This window comes from Idiotropiscis lumnitzeri, chromosome 15, assembly GCF_059441095.1.
Source record: "Idiotropiscis lumnitzeri isolate Australia: NSW breed Sydney's pygmy pipehorse chromosome 15, RoL_Ilum_1.0, whole genome shotgun sequence".
Lineage (NCBI taxonomy): Eukaryota > Metazoa > Chordata > Actinopteri > Syngnathiformes > Syngnathidae > Idiotropiscis > Idiotropiscis lumnitzeri.
Window position 1 is genome coordinate 6,682,118 of NC_142405.1, and position 16,130 is coordinate 6,698,247.

The following is a 16,130-nucleotide window of genomic DNA, read 5'->3' on the forward strand; positions in this document are numbered from 1 at the left end:
GGGATTTACAAAAAAAAAAAGCACTTTATTTATTAAATCAAGCAAGTTTTCACTTTCAGAATGGAATGATGTGAAATATTTTAAGTTGAGAGACAGTCTCCTTTGGAGATGAAAAAAAAACCTGAAGGCAAAAATGAATCGAAGCAGACATCAAAAACTCAAAATGAGTTAAAAGTGCTCAGTTCCAGCTCGGCTTCGTGACCGAGGCGAGGGGAAGAAGGCCTGGCTCAGACTGGTCTGGGTCTGGGGCAAAAAAAATTAAAAAGCCAACAGCAGACCAGGTTAACAATTTCTGCCAATGAATCATTGGCGACATATGGTGGACGCTGCTTTAAAAAAAAAAAAAAAAAAAAAACAACGACGCGCCAAATGTCTACAGTAGAAATCAAAGAAACAGCAGCATCCTCAACCTTCCTACAACTTTGAACACGTGAGCCAAAGCCGAGTTTGGAGTGTTGAGCAAAGTGGTCAGCACAGGCAGTCCTGGAACTTCCTGGATGCATCGTGAAGTGGTTCAGTCACGCTATAGCTTGATAGTGCCGGTGGGCAAACTGCTGTTGCACAGTCTGTAGTAGCGAAGGTCGTTCACCAGCCGCTGCACGCTTTGAGTGAACGAAGGCAGGTCCTTTGAAGAGAAAGCAAATGAAATGTTCATTTAAAAGCTGTAGTCGTGTTTGAAAATGCAACGGAACCTCGGTTCAAAGATCACCCTGTTCAAAACGCCTCACTTCACAGTTCAGCTCAGTTACGGTTCCTCCTGCAAATACTATTTTCAGGTATTCAGATTTTTGTTTTTTTTTAGTCTCAGAATGGCTCTGAAGATTCTGAAAATTGCAACTTGCTAATGACTAAAATTTTGCTTCTCAATTCAAACAAATAAAAGATCTTCCACTGTCAGCACACGGATGTCAACTAAAGCACCAACAAAAATGGTTCTTACCCGTTCGATCTTGAAGTTGCGTGCGAGCACGGATCGCTGGGTGATGTCCACCCCCTGGCAGCTGTTGAGGAACTCTGGCATGAAGGCTGAGTAGAAGGCATCGAAATCCACAGAGGCCATGTTGTAAATGGCCAGGGTGATTTCCTCCTGGAGAAGGTCGTGACTTTTGTGGAGAAGGACCTGCAGCAGCACGTTGATGAAGTGGAAGAGCATCGAGGTCCGGAAAAGCTTCTAGAGGGACATTGAGCGAGAGGATGGATCAGTTGGATGACGGGGTGCAAGTCATAGTTTTTTTTTTTTTTACAGGTATGACTGGTGCTCCTTACTCTGTGATACAACTTGTGCTTGCTGTTGAGGGACTCCAAGTAGGAGAGATTCTGCTTGAAGATGTGGATGTCGGGCTGTAGGAAAGACTGGCCGAAAGCCTGACGGAGACGATAACAATTTTTGTATGCTGGGGAGGAGTTTAGACTGGGTTGCATGTGTACTTTTTTTTTTTTTTTTAAAGCTCAAGCTTACAAATAATGGAGGGCAAATTGCGCAATTTCCTCCCATTTTTGCACTCTGGCCCTATGCCCAGGGAATAGTGGAAAATTAACTGTAGGACATGCCCCTTCCACAAGCTAAAAATGCAATCACGCCTCTAAATGTGGTGACAAGTGAGCGGTGACATTAACCTGCATGGCAGCTGTGAACTGGGCCTCGTTCTCCATGGCGTCCTCGGGGGCTCCTCTTTGGACACTTGTCAGAATAGAAGTTTTAAAGAAGTACCTCCAGTTTTGGTGAAGTATTTGGTATAAAAGCTCAAACATCTCTGCTTTGACATCAGGAGAGGACCGCTGCCAAAAGAGGAGCGTAACATCAGCAAACATTTAATAGACGGACACTTTGCCATACTTGAATCACACTAAGGCCAGCTTTGGACATTTTCTTTTTTCACGTGCAAAAATGAAACAGAATCATTCTCAGAGACAAAATCAACTGACCTCTGCCACAACTGGGTAGACCTGCTCCATGCATAGAGAGAGAATGCTAGGTAGAAACGGTTTGAAAGCCTGACCAGGTTCTTGTACCACCACCTGCAGGATTTTCAAGAACTTCTGTACCACTCGACAACCAGCGCAGCCCTCCTGCAAAATACTGGCTGCCAGCTGTTCCCTAAAACACACACAAGCAGCATGACATCATCATTCTCAAGCATTTCTCTTTCACAGAGTCAACCAGTTCAGCTTCTGCTAGAACTCTTGATCAGGACAGCACACAAGATCACGAAAACAACAACTACAAAGAAAAGCCGTCCAACCTAGTGAACAAGCTGAGGAATGTGTGGAGGATCTGTCCGGTGAAGGCAACACCCATCTGGACTCGCAACGCCTGAAACAGCGTCAAGAAGAAGGCCAGCATCTCATCTGTCACATCTGAAAGAAAAAAAAGCCATTTTTGCTTCAAGTGGTCCTTTAAATGAAATTGTGCCTGCTTTGAATAGTCGTACAGGCATTGTGGGTGTTGTTTTCATTGCCCCGCGCCACGTCAAAGGATTAAGGGAGGGAGACGCATTTACCCGGCTGCTGAATAAACACGGGGAAAAGGCTGAGGGACACTTGGACCGACTCCTGCAAACTCTGATAACAGATCTGACGAGATTTGGTGGACTCTCCCGATATGCTGTCCACTATGTCTCGGAGGACAGGCAAGGTCTGTTGTATCACTGCTTTCACTGATTAAAAGGAAAAGAATGGAATAAGAGAAGATTATGGCAGGGCAATGGCTTTTCAGCGGTTTAAGGACAAGATTACCTACAGTCATGCATTTCAGGTCGCCGTGGAGTTATATTCACCGTCCCTCTTAACATACGATATTCCCTTGTGAGGGCCGCCAGCATGCTAGCGTGACTACTGGACCGTGTCTGCCACTGCTGCTCATTCTCTGGTAAATTTGGCCACGGGAGAAGCAGCATGTTGGATAGAGCCCGACACACTAGCAAGTGAGCCTGCAACGATGCAATCGCACGCACAAATAAACAAATGCAATGCATGGCAGTAAATCAGTGGGTCAGAGATGGTCGTATGCAAAGGAGGAACAAGTAGTCACCTCTAGGGGGAGCCGGCGAGTCGGATTCTCAGTTATGAGGTTAAAGATGTTCTGAACAGCAGGCAGCGTCACCAGAAACACTGGTCGCACAGTCAGGCTTATGGAAACCATCAGATGGCACGCGCACAGCAGTAACTTTTCCGGTACCTGCACAACAACAACAACAACTATTAGAGATGACACGAAAAAAAAAAAAAAAAAAAAAGAACAGTTTTACCAATGACAAGTTAATACTTAGACTCAACAGTTTTGTTCGGATTCATGAAATCAGAAAATGTTACCTTTGCAGTGATGAGCGGGCTACTAGCATCTACGACAGATGTTATGAGGTTAACGAACTGGCTCTGGTTTTGACTGTGAACTTCACTGTAGAACTGCGCAAGCCAATGGGAGTAGGCTTGCAAAGCTGCAAGGGCCTGTGCATGTCTGCAACACACACACAGATCCAGATTAATTTGTTTAGCTAGGAAAACATTTAAGAGTTACAACAAAATAAATCTCTATATTGATAGCATTCTCCATATTGAGACCCACAACATTTACTGATCCATCAATGTCATTGATGAAATGTGCCGCATTTTATAATATCCATGAATTATGTAATTATGCTAACATAATACTGGAAATACACAAGTACGACTTGTACAACACCAGGCACGCTTTTTAAAGTAGAACATGTCTTTACAGACGTTGCTTTAAATACTTACACGTCAATGAGGTCTGGTTTGAGGACAGAAGGCACTGCGGTTTCCAGGTCGAACAAGCTGGTCTGAGACCCGTAGCAAGTCACTTCTACCAACCTGAAAAATAGTTTTTTTTTTTTTTTAGTTTAATTGAAAAAAGCTGCCAAATATCACTAAAAAAAAATGCATGGAAGCAAGAGTCAAATACAGGCAGTTCCAACTTTGTAACGACTGTTTAGCTCAAAATCAAGTTTTGGAATTCTGGAAAAAAAAAAAGATTTCGCACACCTCTCAACAACTGCAAGGGCGTCAGTGAAACGTGATGCGAAAATCTCCCCGATGAAATGTTCGGCCAAGCGCCCGACAGCTTGGAGAAGGGAACTGAGGTCCCTGAGAGAGCAGTGAAGTCGGCGGCAGTCATTCTCAGCAGTGACATTGAGCCTGCGAACTGGAACGGTAGATTTTACGTTGGAGCTTGGCAACCAGACTGCGACCACACACAACGACGTCACTGATCGAATGGCTTTCTTACTTGTGCCAGTGGTGACGATAAACTGCTGCAGCCCCAAGTACACATCCAGGTTTTCTTGGAGAATGGGAAACTTGTGAGGAAGACAAATTAATTAGGAGTTTGACACTTCTGTATACAAACAAACCTTAATAAGCACATGCGGTGCTCACAATAAATAATATTTTACTCTTGATATTTTTTTTTTTAGCTTTGTTGACTTGATTTTAATTCAATTTCATTTTTACCACAAACTTATCTGTTACAAAAACTGACATTGATTATGCCTGAGTGTGCTCCGAATATTATGTAGTCCAGTATGCCATTATAAAAAATAAATAATTAACCGCGAAATAATTTGAGCACTGTCGTTCACGGGCAATTCGACACGAGACATCGCAGGAGCCCAAAAGGTATGTTGGCACAAAACTAATCTCACTTGTCACTGGTTTCACTGAACATTGATCATGAAAATATCGAAGGGAATTGATGCAGACGAAAGCCATCTAGCTTGCTTACCAAAGTAGAAAATGCATGGGAAGGCAGCAGTTCCATCACCTTGGCAACAACCTCCAGACTCTGACGCAGGTACTTTTGCCATTCAGTCTGTTGCTGTGGTTACCAAATAAAAAGACATTAGGACACTGTAGTGCGATTTGGAAGATATGGAATTCGTGTGTTGTAAAAAACTGGCGTGGCTGGGCGCCACGTTCTTACATCATCATCCAGCGTCTCGTCATCGAGTTCTTCCAATTGAACCTGATTGTATCGGAACTGGATGCGATTCAGGACTTCTCTCAACAGAAGCACTAAAGCATCTTTGTACCTGCAAAAAAAGGATTCATCAAAATGAAACACACTTTAAAGAAGGAATGAGTGGAGGATGAAAATGCTTTTGGACTCAAGGTACCTGTTGAGAACACTTTCTCTATCGGCTAGTCTGCTTCTGATTTTGGTTGTAAGAAAATCCAAAAACACACTCCAGATATCCAAACAGGAAAAGTAACCCTCGGGAGTAGGCTGGCGTCAAAAAAGAAAAAAAAAAAAAAAAAAGCAACAAAACATGAAGAATAGATGCTGATGCCGACAGAAGAAAACCAACAAACCCAACTGCAAAGAATCTTACCTGGTTGAAGGTGTACTTGAAAAGCAGGGCGAGAAACTCTACAATTGGAAACTGAGGGCTGGATTCGATCCGCCTCAAGTGAACACTGACAAACAGACGCAGGAAATCTGTGAATTTTTCCAAGTAGCTGTAAGACGAAAGAGAAAAAAAAAAAGATTTCTAAGTTATTACATTGTTATTACAAAAGACAATGTGTATAGTGACCATTAATGCTATCAAGAGGACTGATTCAAGTGCAATTCCAGACTCATCTATTTTTCTACCGCATATCCCTGCTCAGGATCACATGCGAGTTCGAAAGGACCCCAACTTAGATTTCATTTAACCTAGGTACCATGTTTTTGGAATGTGGGAAGATGCTACACTTTGAAAAATCCTTTACAAGAAAGAAAACATGGAAACACCACACAAAGGGCAGGGCGACCATCAAAACGAAGAAAACTTAATTGTGAAGCAAACATATTAATCACAGAAGTCTCAGTGCAGGCTCGAATTGTAAAAAAAAAAAAAGTTGAAAAAAATGTGTTTATACACAACTAAAAGAGGACGTTAGCGTGACACATGTGACTGACCGGGACGCTTTACCCAACAAATTCTGCATTCAAAAAGAAAATTCTCATTTTTTCTTTCACTCTTTGTCTAAGTCAGGGGTGTCAAGATCCAGTCCTGGAGGGCCGCTTTCCTGCATGCTTTCAATCTCTCCCGGCTGCAACCCACCTGATTCAAATGATCAGCTCATCAGCAAGCTCTGAAGAAGCCTGATAAGTATCCTGCTCATTTGAATCAGGTGGGTTGCAGCTGGGAGAGATGGAAAACATGCAGGACACCGGCCCTCGAGGACTGGAGTTTGACACCCCTGGTCTAAGTGGTTTGCAACAAACCTCTCATCAAGTTCCTGGAGCCGAGTTTTGACTGTATGAGCGTTATTCTCGCGAGTGAGCCTTTGTAGGAGAAAGAAAGTCTGCTGGAACATGCGTAATAGGTACTCCTCAAAATCCATGGGCACACAGTTCTTTGACACCAGTTCGTTGATGCAGGTCATGGCGAGCACGCCGAGGCGGGAACGATCGACCTTGCTGCCCTCACTCTGTCCCCCTCCGCCGTTTGACGACGGCGGCATTGTCCCGGCATTGAGGTGTCCGTTAGAAGAGGAGGAGGTCGTGGAGATGAAAGACCCCGACTTGTCTTTCGTCCGAAGGTCGCAGCCAAAGCGTGCAAAGTGGAAGATGGATGCCAGCAGAGTGGGTGTGATGTTGGTGGACAGGGGAATCCAGCTGAACAGGTGGGCCAAGCACTCCAAAACAAGACAACAGAGCTGCTGGCTCTCATTGTCGAGTGCTGCCATGGGCTGGCACAGAAGCTTTGAGTACTGACTACCTTGAAACAAGGTGCCCAAAAGTTCCACTGGAAGAGTGAAAAGACACCAAAGAGACAGATCAACACAAAAAAAAAAGCAATAACCGTTCAAAGACGTCGCTGTTTTACATAATTGGAGACAATCCACTCACCACATTCTCCTGATGTGGGTGAGGGCGGCGGCGTGGAAGCGATGATGCTGTGCTTGTCCCAGTAAGTTTCCAAGATGCCTAAAAATGTGTGTGGTTTTATTTATTTTTTTTTTTTTAAATTGAGCAGTGGATATCATCTATAAATATTAGAAAATTATAAGGAATCTCATTGTACAATGTGAAAAGTACAAATGGTTGTGCTTACCTGTCAATAATCCAAGCATTGTCGGTACCTGATCCAGCAATAGTTTACGCAGTTCGTCTTTCCTGGAAACACTCAAGTCTTCCCGAGGACACGCGAGTTCCTCCGATGTGGTTTTTAGCATTACCAAGCCTAACTGTGCCAAAGCCGGGGACTGGATCAACTACAAAATAAGAAAAAGAAAAAAATCTAAAAAAAACGTCACGGTACCTTTAAGGTTTTGCACAAATATGCGGTCATTCGCTAATAAACTGGAATAAGCTATTAATGGTCCTGAAATAGAAGAAGTAAAGGTCTTGTCAACACTAACAGAGCTTACCTGAAGTGTGTTTGTAAAGAAATCGTGATAGAACATCGGCCAGTCCTGGCGACCGATATCCACGATGACTTTGCAGAGTTTATTACGGATGAAATAGGGCACCGATTTGTGGTGTTCAAGTAGGAGTTTGGGCAAACAGCTGCGAATCTCCATTTTGTCTTGCGAAGCTACGCCAATCCACATCTTGTTCACCATGTTCTGAAAAGTCAACAAGACAGTCCGATGACACAACTTAGCTTGATAGTAGCCTGTGATCGTAAATGTGTCTTCGGTGGTGGGATCGGATTGAAAATGCTACACTGCAGCGCTTTGTTGTTTTGCTGAAGGAGGATAAAAAAATAAATTAAAAAAAACATAGCTCTCCGAGAAGCAGGATACACTGCATTTCTCAAGCATCAATTGTACTCCACATATTGATAATCAACCAGCAACATTCGCAACTAATGGCTATTCAAACATACATGTATGTTTTTGGGATGTTGAGAAGAAGCCGCACAAAGGCGCAAACCTGCAACATTTGACATTGCGGAAGACAGGCTAACCACAGACACCAATGTATTGCCCTACTTACTCTGAAAAAAAAAAAAAAAAGAACTTACTTCAAATACTGTGAGACTGTACATCATGACGTACTCATTCCGGGTATTAGAGAGGAAGAACAAGCAATGGCGCCACGCTCCAGTCTGCTGTGCAAAGTTATTCAGCAACTCTTCTGTAGAAACAAGGAAGTCGCACTGATCAGTTTTTGTTTTTTTTTCACAGAGATGTGCTGCTTTTATTATCATAACATGACTGCTGTTGTTATTGTTACAGCTCTACTCATGATGTTACACTGGTTAATGATCTACTTTGATGAAAAGTGGACTTACCTATTTCTCGTTTTCTTTCATTGGTTGTGCAACTGTGAAAGAACTCTGTCATCAGGCTCTCCAGAGCACGCAGTGACGCCTCCCCTGAAGCCTGATGAACAACGATAAGAAAACAAACGAGTGCAAAATCAAACAAAGGGCCTAACAATTATAAGTGCCACAAATAAGAGGTACAAGACATAGCCCTTCAACAATAATTCAGGAGTGTATAGCATATTCATTTTGTGGAGTTGGGACTCAGAGGGTAAACCGTATTGATTATGACCGGAACGATAAATCAAGGCAGAGGTGAAGATTTTAAAGAGACGCTCCCGCGGCATGCCGGTGGAAATTCCTCATGGGCCACAACTTGCAGGGGCTCAACATGACTAAGGAAGTGTTGAGTTTTGCAAGATGGGCGTCTTGTTGTGGAATGGCCTCAGGAGCTGTCACATCCCGTGAATTACCAGCAAAACGTTACACGACGAAACCGGCTTCAAAGGCCATTGGAAGTAAACGCGTGTGTGTCATTGGCGCTATGGAAATAAATACTATTGTATTACTCAACATCATTTTTGTGTTGTTTTTTGTTCTGTGATGGGAGCTTTTATGACCCACGTTTGCTTAATTAGCATTAAGGGCAGGAAGAGGACATGACAAAAACACATTAAATTAAATATCAATTTTCAAAAGCATGTATATTGTACTTACCATGTTGGGCTGCCTCGGCTGTGTCCTTCCGATGTGTCTCGGATTAATTACACTAATAAAACAACGTTAAGTTTTCGAGCTAGCCAAAAACTGCAGCTAGCGTTAGCTCAGGTGTAGCTCGCTAACGTAACCGCAAAGGGGGTTCGTCATGGTCCGCTCGCTTTAATTCGCGATTCACAACCATATCATTGATATTCACTTTTGAAAAAAAAAAGAAAAAGGAACACATTTACTGACCAGAACCTTGCTTGACTTGGACTCGTTCTGGATTACTAAGCATGTGAAGAATAAACCATGCTACGTGCAACTGTTCTACATTTTCGTGCGATTTCACTACCCGTTCATTTTCTAAAATCATTTCTGTTGGCTGACATTCACCGCCGGTCCCAACCCTGGAAACATGTGCAACGCTAATTAGCTTTTTGTGTTTCTGTATCAAGTATCGTGACGCGGGCGTCAGTTTAGCCAAATGCTAACGTTGCAGTGGCTAACTCACTAGCTTTTCTAGAAGGATGAAGGCATCGTTTTCGTTGGCCGTGCTAGCTTGCCAGACGTCGACATGCTTCCAATGCTGGTGCTCGCGACAACTGTGCGTAACCGTTGGTAATGGGGGGAAAAGCGTGCAAAAGTGCACGTTAAAATTATGCTGACAATTTCGGAATAATTTACATGCTCGACGGGATGTTGTTGGCCCCTTCTACGCTTGGGGCGGCGCAGGAATTAGTTTCGACTAAAAGACTCGAGATGACTTCGCCACTTCCTATTTTGAAGCAGACATCAACCAGTCCAAGGCAGTTTATGTCAAGTTACCCAGGACAGTAAAAGCTAAAATATCCTGCATTTCCTTTCAAAATTATAATCTTTAGCTGTTCGCTATCATTTCGATTTAAAGTACAATTAGTTCAAAATCAGTGACGTCATTTTGCCCTTTAGCTGGAACTTTATAGTAATTCCATGAAAGAAAAATATTTCAAGTATGCAACATCGATCTGTCAGAACTGTGAGGAGGACCTGCTGTTAAAAGCATATTAGCAGCAAATGGCGCAAAATAATAATAATGTTATGGTAAACTTGGACTCTTATCCCCCAAGAGGTGTCTCAAATGGACTAATGGGAGCATTTTTACTTGATGCAAACTGGACAATGCAACAACGCCATTTATTATATTACCGCAGACAGATTGACCTTGTAAAATGTGGATTTACCCACAATGCATTCAGTCAGTTAAAATATCAATATTTACATCATAAAATATAGTTCTGTGTGTCCTTTTGGTGGGCAACCTACTATGATCAATCAAGCGGTGTCTGTTTTTCTTTTAATATACTGTCAGGGTGCCCATCTGTGGACTCCTTATTCTTATTTGTAGTGAGCTGTCTTTGTGCTTTCATGTTGTAAGCCCAGACTCTGTCCACACCGTGTCCCTCAGTTCTGCATGGTGTCCAGTCAGGGATGGGGAAACGGCCAGCGACCACCAAGGCCTCATCAGGAAGCTCAGCCTCCATTTTCTTCTGCAGTAGCGAAAGCTAAGAGGAAATACATAGCAACACAATATAAAATACAATTCTGAAAAATCTAATCTAAACAAATTTACTGATGCAGATGTAGCCATTTTTTGTTTTTAGATTTAAATTGAAATGTAATTGTTGCAGATTGTTCTACTTACCACACTAGGAGCTAAAAACACAGTAATATTCTTGCATTCTGTCAAGTCCACCTGCAAAGACAAGGCAGATTGCAAATGTTTTCAAATATTATCAGAAAAGGCACAAGCAAACAATGCTGCATCTTTTGAGCACGGGTTGAGGTGGAGGCGTCGTTGCCTTGCTCAAGGCAACCTCGACAGTAGTTAAGGAAGCAAGAAACCATCTCTCTAAAATCTAGTTGCCACTTTTTTAATGGACATAAACCATTCCAATTCCAAAACCCGAGCCCGAACAGATGAACTACTGTCACCCCATGTTATCACTCTTTTATCACTCTTTATGTATAATAACATAATATATAATTGTGCCATTTGGATTTTTTGATTTGATGTATCATAATTTAAGAAATGCCAAACCTTCCATAAATCTTCTCTTCGATACGACACGTTGCCATGATGACCTGCTCTCCACGCATGGAAGCGGGCCAAGCGAACCAGCCAGGGGTTGAGCTCATAGCCAACAGCAGAAGTGAAGCCTTGTCGGTGCGCCTCCAAGACCTAAATTAAAAGATTTCCGAGACAATAATTCCACCCATTTCTTAATACACACGCACACCTTCATGTGAATTGTTTTGGTTCGTGTGAGGTATTTAGATGCACGTCAGAGTTGTTTTTTGGGCAAGTGTGCCAGCTATGATTGTTGTTGTTGTACAGCACTTTGAGCTGATGACTCAAGCCCTCTACTAACATAGCACATTTGCTGGTAAGATGCACTTACAATGCGACCGTCACCAGATCCTAAATCCACAAGGACCCCCTTTCGACCTCTTAGCAATGTCATGACATTGCGCACTTGGACGCTACTGGCTGGTATGTACGGCACCTATGAGATATATTCAAGAATAGTTTAGAAAAACAGTGATGCCTGTCAAGCCTCTGTAGATACTACCGTAATGAACAATATACAGTCGACCATACCTGTAACCTTAATGGGACTTTTCGGAAGCCTGGCTGGAGGACGCCTACCCACATGGCATAAATGGCGAGACCAGTTCCAGCGGCAATCTGAGCAACATCCCAACTTCGGAGTTCCCTTGTCTTGAGCTCAGCAAATGCATCATCTGGGGCATCATCATCCATTTCTATAGAACAGAAATATTTTTTTTTCGTCAACCCTGACTGAACATCTTGTTTTGATGATATTCAGTGGTTCTGATGAATAATTTCTTACTGCATACAACAGTGAAGTTTTAATTGAATTATTTTTAACATACTAAACTAAAATTGATATATATATATATATATTCATAAATGGAGTAGGAAGAATTTGATTTTACTCATACCACCATTTGTCTGTCCTTATAATCCTATACAACAATTCCTTTTTATGAACATCAATATACTTGTACTGTAGTACTATAGTAATAAGAAGGAATGTTAATATAGAGCCTTATTTCCATTTATGCTAAATCGTTTCTAACAGTAAGAATCTTGGATTTTAATAAAGAAAAACATTTTTTTTCCCATTATGCAATATTCATAGCCTCAAGTGATTTTCATATAAATGTTTATTTAATTATGACGCTATTACATCAGCATAGGTAGTGAGACTCCGGGTTACGTTAGTGTCGTAACAGAATAAACCGATGGGCCTGTGCGTACAGGAATGAGTAGAAATAGAACAGAAGTACAAATTAATTTTTATCCGTAAGAAAAACTATATATGTACATAAAAAAACTACAAATATCTAAAAACTTCACTCTGTGACAGAAAAAAAAAATCCAAGTTAACTCAATATATGAAACAAAAGGGCTGTCAGTCTGGTGCAGTGTATGCTTTAATTCACCATCGTAGGTTATGAGCATGTCAAATGTTAAAATATTGTTCAAATCAATTCTAAAGCTAAACATAAAGAGCGCATGTAAATACAGTACAAAACATCTCCACTGACCTGCCAGGGAGCGGACACATTAGGCCAACGGACAAGTCCGCCTGTAAATGATTCCGTCTCTGCCTATTTTTTTGTTCCGGTACGTTAACGTTCCGACATGAAAGCTGTGCATATTTGGGCCTCTCTTTGAAAAGTCAACAATTTTTAATTATCACATTGAAAGGCCTGAGAAAGGACGGACGGGTACCCAGGTTCTTCTCGAAGGGAACCCTAAAAAAATCAAAGAAAATCAGAAGTTTCTATATTATACAAGTATTTGAGGGATACATTTGTATCAATTTTTTTTCAAACTTTAATATACTGTAATACAGGCGACCACCACTTTAAAAGCAGAGCTACTTCGTAGGTACAGATCAATTAGAAGATCTAAGAATTTACACTTAAAATATTTTCTTCAAATTGATAAACACAGATTATGTCAGTTATATCTCACAATAGTTATAAACAATTTGACAAGGTAAGAAACAAAAAAAAAAGAAACTTTTTATTTGATTTAGTTTATAAATCTCTGCAAGCTGACATTTTCAAACGATCACTTCTACATCCAGAGAAATTTACAATGACTGTGACAATGACAATGGCTTCCCAACTGCAATACATAAACCAGACTCCTACTTGGACAAAAATTCAATTTGAAATAGCGTCAAACGATTGTCTCTTTCAAAACATTTGCATTGAGAGCTACGCCTCAGTTGCTGTCGGCATCATCACTGATGATCCCCTTCAGGTTGGCCCAGTTTGATGCCTTTTTGTGTACTTTCCGCACATTGTTATCCTCCTCGCTACCAGAAGCGGAGCTCACCGATCGCTGGAATGTAGAGAGCGAAGATTCATGCTGCTGTGCAAAAGCTCCTCTTCGTTTAGGTCGACCTGAGTACAGGAATCATTCATGATGATTAGTTTGGTGTTGTGCGTAACAATAAATGTAAACAGTGTATTATTACTAAGACGCAAATACGAGCTTTCGCTGCTTTTCTTTGCAAATCTTAGGCATATTTAGCTTTGAGTACATAATCGAAAGCCATTTTAAAAAGCTTCAATAACATTTTGATTGACATACTCGTTGGCCCGGTTATCAAGATGACATAATCGAGTAATCACCTTGACTATCAATGATGTTGCTGACATCCAGTTCAGCAAGTTCCTGAGCTTCTTCTTTCTTCAGGCGTACCTTTTTACATTTTTCGATGGATGGCTGACCTGGGAAAAAGACACGAGTCAAAATGAATCAGCCAGATTATTGACTTTGAATAAAATGATGTGTTAATGTTTGTATCCCCCACTGACCGCGAACACCAAGATCTTCCAGCTCTTTCTTTAGAACAGTCATCATGGAGCTAACGGAGCGACATTCACCGAGGAGCTTCTTGTAATTGCGTCTCTCGCCACAGAGAGAAATGTAACGCTTGAGCTTCACGATTGCTTTTTCGTCTTTCTGCATGAAGAAAGTATATAAAAGTGTGAGATTCAAGTTCTTGCCAATTGATATCTTTTTTAAATATTTTTATTATGTTAATTATTGCAAAGAACTTTGGGAAACTGCTGAATTTAATGTGCAATGTCACCTGTCTTTTTGCAGCATCGTCTTTGTTGTTTTTGGTCGACTTCGTTTTTCCCCCATTTTGATCTTTTTCCTTCTTTTTATTGACTTCCTTTTCTTTGGATTTGGGCTCCTGCTCATCCTCCAAAGAGGGCAGAGATGATGAATCCGAATCTGTTTGGTTTGTTTTCTTTTCTTCCGCGACGTTTTCTTCTGCTTTCCACAACAGATTCACACATGCTGAGTAGCATTAAGAACAATGAATATTATTAAAATATTTAATTTACAATTTCACCTTTTTCACTTTCCTCAGATGACTGAGAGCTGTCACTCTTATTCGAGTTACTTTCATCCTCATCATCATTCTGATCCGTTTTCTTTTTCGCCATATTCATTTTCATCTCAGTTTCCCCATCTTCCGAGTCTTCTTCACAATTTCCATTTTTCTTTTCTGGTGATTTTCCCTTTTCCTGCTTTTCAGCACCTAATCCAGTTTTACTTTGCTCTTCCGCTTCACTCCCCGCACTTTCTGCAGTGTTATTCTCTTCATCCTCAGAATCTGCAACATGATGCAATAAGAAAAATTATTTCTTTAATAAAGATTAAAAACTAAGACCACTCAGATAATATTTGTGATATAAACTAGCATTACACGGCCAAAGTAGATTCGGGGTTCTCAAACTTTATGGGGACTGGAACAGCTTACAGGGGCGATATTTTTTATTTTTTTATTTATTTTTTTGGAAGGAGAGATTTCATCTCTGCCATGAAAAGTGAAAATCTGTTAAATTGCCACGCCAGCTTTAATTATAACTGCCACAAGATGGAGACAAAGGACGTTTGTCTAAAGCTCCTCACTTCAAATTGTTTTCTTGCCAATATGCAGGGGTTTCCAGTAAAACAGCTGAGAGGGGAGTTGACCAAGCCGTCTTCAATCACCAACAAGGTTAATAAGCCAACAAAGGCAAAATATATATATTTTTGACAAAAGCTTGACAAAATTACCCGGGCTTCTATCATCAACAACAAACTCACCAGAGTCTGAGCTCACACGACAGCTGGACTTTATTCGCTTGGGTGCAACTTCATTTTCACTCTCACTTCCAGTGTCATTTTCCCTCTCTCTTTTTCCTTTGTTTTGGACGTCCTCAGCATCCGACTCACCACCACTTTTGTTCTCCTAGGCAAAATAAAAGATTTGGTTGTCTTTTTTTACCGAGCTGTTTTCCGTAACATGAACATACACTTAAAATTAAAATAAGATGGATAAAAAAAATGGTATACCTGCATTTTTATCAGCTCTTGTTCAACCACTTGTTTCAGCAGACTTTTGGCAGAAGCACTGAGGGCGTTACCTCCCACCTTGGCCAAATATCGCCGTTTTAAAATTCCCAAAGTCAACGAGCTGTATAACACACGAAAATGTGCGAGAAAGATAAATTACAGAGAATAAAACTTGAGAAGTTGTAATCGAAGTTAGTTCAGCCACAATGAGTGGGAGGCGCCCATCTACAGCTGTCACCTCATTTGGCCGCTGTTGTTACTTTTTTTTTTTTTGCAAACTTTCTACCTGGTGCGAGGTAAGACGTAAATGTCGTCATAATTATCACGTCTACGTTTGTAATGTGTCACCCCCATCAACTTCCAGCTATAGTTACAATGCAATAGTTTAATCATTCTGCAATTGCCTGCCCTGTCAATGCATTGTTTGTTGTTTGAACGAGCGAGTTTTTTCTAATGTTAACAATTACACTATACTAGCTCACAATATCTTTAACCAGCAAAGTTCAAGCAAGTTCACCTTAAATCTTCTGCACGAATCTGTCCGCGGACAAACCCGCGGATACTTTTCAAGTCGCTCTTACACACCATCTTCAGTATCGTGGCGGGAATTCACATGCTGAATGGCGGAAAAAAAACAACAAAAAAAAACATCGGAAGTGACGTCAGTTGACATCCGGTTATCCTATTAACATCGAGGATTTGTGTAGTACTGTATATGAATTTCAAACACCTCAACAAATTCAATTTTTTTTGGTTCAAAATCGCTTTCTTTC

The 16,130-nt window shown here is 41.2% G+C and overlaps 3 protein-coding genes across 4 annotated transcripts; all 3 read right to left on the reverse strand.

Annotated features, from left to right (window-relative positions):
• Nucleotides 1-4: 4 nt before the first annotated feature.
• Nucleotides 5-9,738, reverse strand: xpo6 (exportin 6). Its single transcript, XM_088317190.1, has 24 exons — nucleotides 8,937-9,738; nucleotides 8,247-8,337; nucleotides 7,977-8,089; nucleotides 7,378-7,575; nucleotides 7,062-7,221; nucleotides 6,857-6,934; nucleotides 6,230-6,752; nucleotides 5,349-5,475; nucleotides 5,129-5,242; nucleotides 4,940-5,044; nucleotides 4,742-4,834; nucleotides 4,247-4,316; nucleotides 4,003-4,162; nucleotides 3,739-3,831; nucleotides 3,313-3,457; nucleotides 3,032-3,178; nucleotides 2,741-2,930; nucleotides 2,502-2,657; nucleotides 2,244-2,358; nucleotides 1,927-2,098; nucleotides 1,618-1,779; nucleotides 1,267-1,365; nucleotides 941-1,171; nucleotides 5-625 (listed from the first exon to the last, which is right to left on the reverse strand). The coding sequence occupies exons 1-24, from the start codon at nucleotides 8,937-8,939 to the stop codon at nucleotides 524-526; spliced, it is 3,447 nt and encodes a 1,148-aa protein (XP_088173316.1). The 5' UTR covers nucleotides 8,940-9,738; the 3' UTR covers nucleotides 5-523.
• Nucleotides 9,739-10,075: 337 nt separating this feature from the next.
• antkmt (adenine nucleotide translocase lysine methyltransferase) lies at nucleotides 10,076-12,640 on the reverse strand. Its single transcript, XM_088316947.1, has 6 exons — nucleotides 12,534-12,640; nucleotides 11,560-11,723; nucleotides 11,360-11,464; nucleotides 10,999-11,139; nucleotides 10,603-10,653; nucleotides 10,076-10,462 (listed from the first exon to the last, which is right to left on the reverse strand). Exons 2-6 carry the CDS (start codon nucleotides 11,719-11,721, stop codon nucleotides 10,229-10,231), a joined length of 693 nt encoding a protein of 230 aa, XP_088173073.1. The 5' UTR covers nucleotides 11,722-11,723; nucleotides 12,534-12,640; the 3' UTR covers nucleotides 10,076-10,228.
• A 342-nt stretch (nucleotides 12,641-12,982) lies between these two features.
• Nucleotides 12,983-16,019, reverse strand: hirip3 (HIRA interacting protein 3). Of its 2 annotated transcripts, none has more exons than XM_088316944.1 (8): nucleotides 15,875-16,019; nucleotides 15,358-15,478; nucleotides 15,109-15,253; nucleotides 14,369-14,632; nucleotides 14,099-14,289; nucleotides 13,821-13,968; nucleotides 13,635-13,733; nucleotides 12,983-13,403 (listed from the first exon to the last, which is right to left on the reverse strand). In XM_088316944.1, the coding sequence occupies exons 1-8, from the start codon at nucleotides 15,943-15,945 to the stop codon at nucleotides 13,222-13,224; spliced, it is 1,221 nt and encodes a 406-aa protein (XP_088173070.1). In that variant the 5' UTR covers nucleotides 15,946-16,019; the 3' UTR covers nucleotides 12,983-13,221. The 2 variants fall into 2 exon arrangements, with proteins under 2 accessions (XP_088173070.1, XP_088173071.1); XM_088316945.1 differs by having other exon boundaries at nucleotides 13,024-13,403; nucleotides 14,099-14,286.
• Nucleotides 16,020-16,130: the final 111 nt, after the last annotated feature.

What these genes read in the sequence shown, in the direction of transcription:
- xpo6 (XM_088317190.1), bottom strand. An exon ending in TGAAAGAAAACGAGAAATAG is followed by an intron (nt 8,090 to 8,246) that starts GTAAGTCCACTT and finishes TTGTTTCTACAG; the next exon opens with AAGAGTTGCTGAATAACTTT. An exon ending in TTCCTCAGCTTGTTCACTAG is followed by an intron (nt 2,099 to 2,243) that starts GTTGGACGGCTT and finishes TGTGTGTTTTAG; the next exon opens with GGAACAGCTGGCAGCCAGTA.
- antkmt (XM_088316947.1), bottom strand. Translation starts at nt 11,721, where the DNA reads ATGGATGATGATGCCCCAGATGATGCATTTGCTGAGCTCAAGACAAGG. An exon ending in AAGTCCCATTAAGGTTACAG is followed by an intron (nt 11,465 to 11,559) that starts GTATGGTCGACT and finishes TATATCTCATAG; the next exon opens with GTGCCGTACATACCAGCCAG. An exon ending in GATCTGGTGACGGTCGCATT is followed by an intron (nt 11,140 to 11,359) that starts GTAAGTGCATCT and finishes CTTTTAATTTAG; the next exon opens with GTCTTGGAGGCGCACCGACA.
- hirip3 (XM_088316944.1), bottom strand. Translation starts at nt 15,945, where the DNA reads ATGGTGTGTAAGAGCGACTTGAAAAGTATCCGCGGGTTTGTCCGCGGA. An exon ending in ATTCGTGCAGAAGATTTAAG is followed by an intron (nt 15,479 to 15,874) that starts GTGAACTTGCTT and finishes TGTGTTATACAG; the next exon opens with CTCGTTGACTTTGGGAATTT. An exon ending in GGAAGATCTTGGTGTTCGCG is followed by an intron (nt 13,734 to 13,820) that starts GTCAGTGGGGGA and finishes TCTTTTTCCCAG; the next exon opens with GTCAGCCATCCATCGAAAAA.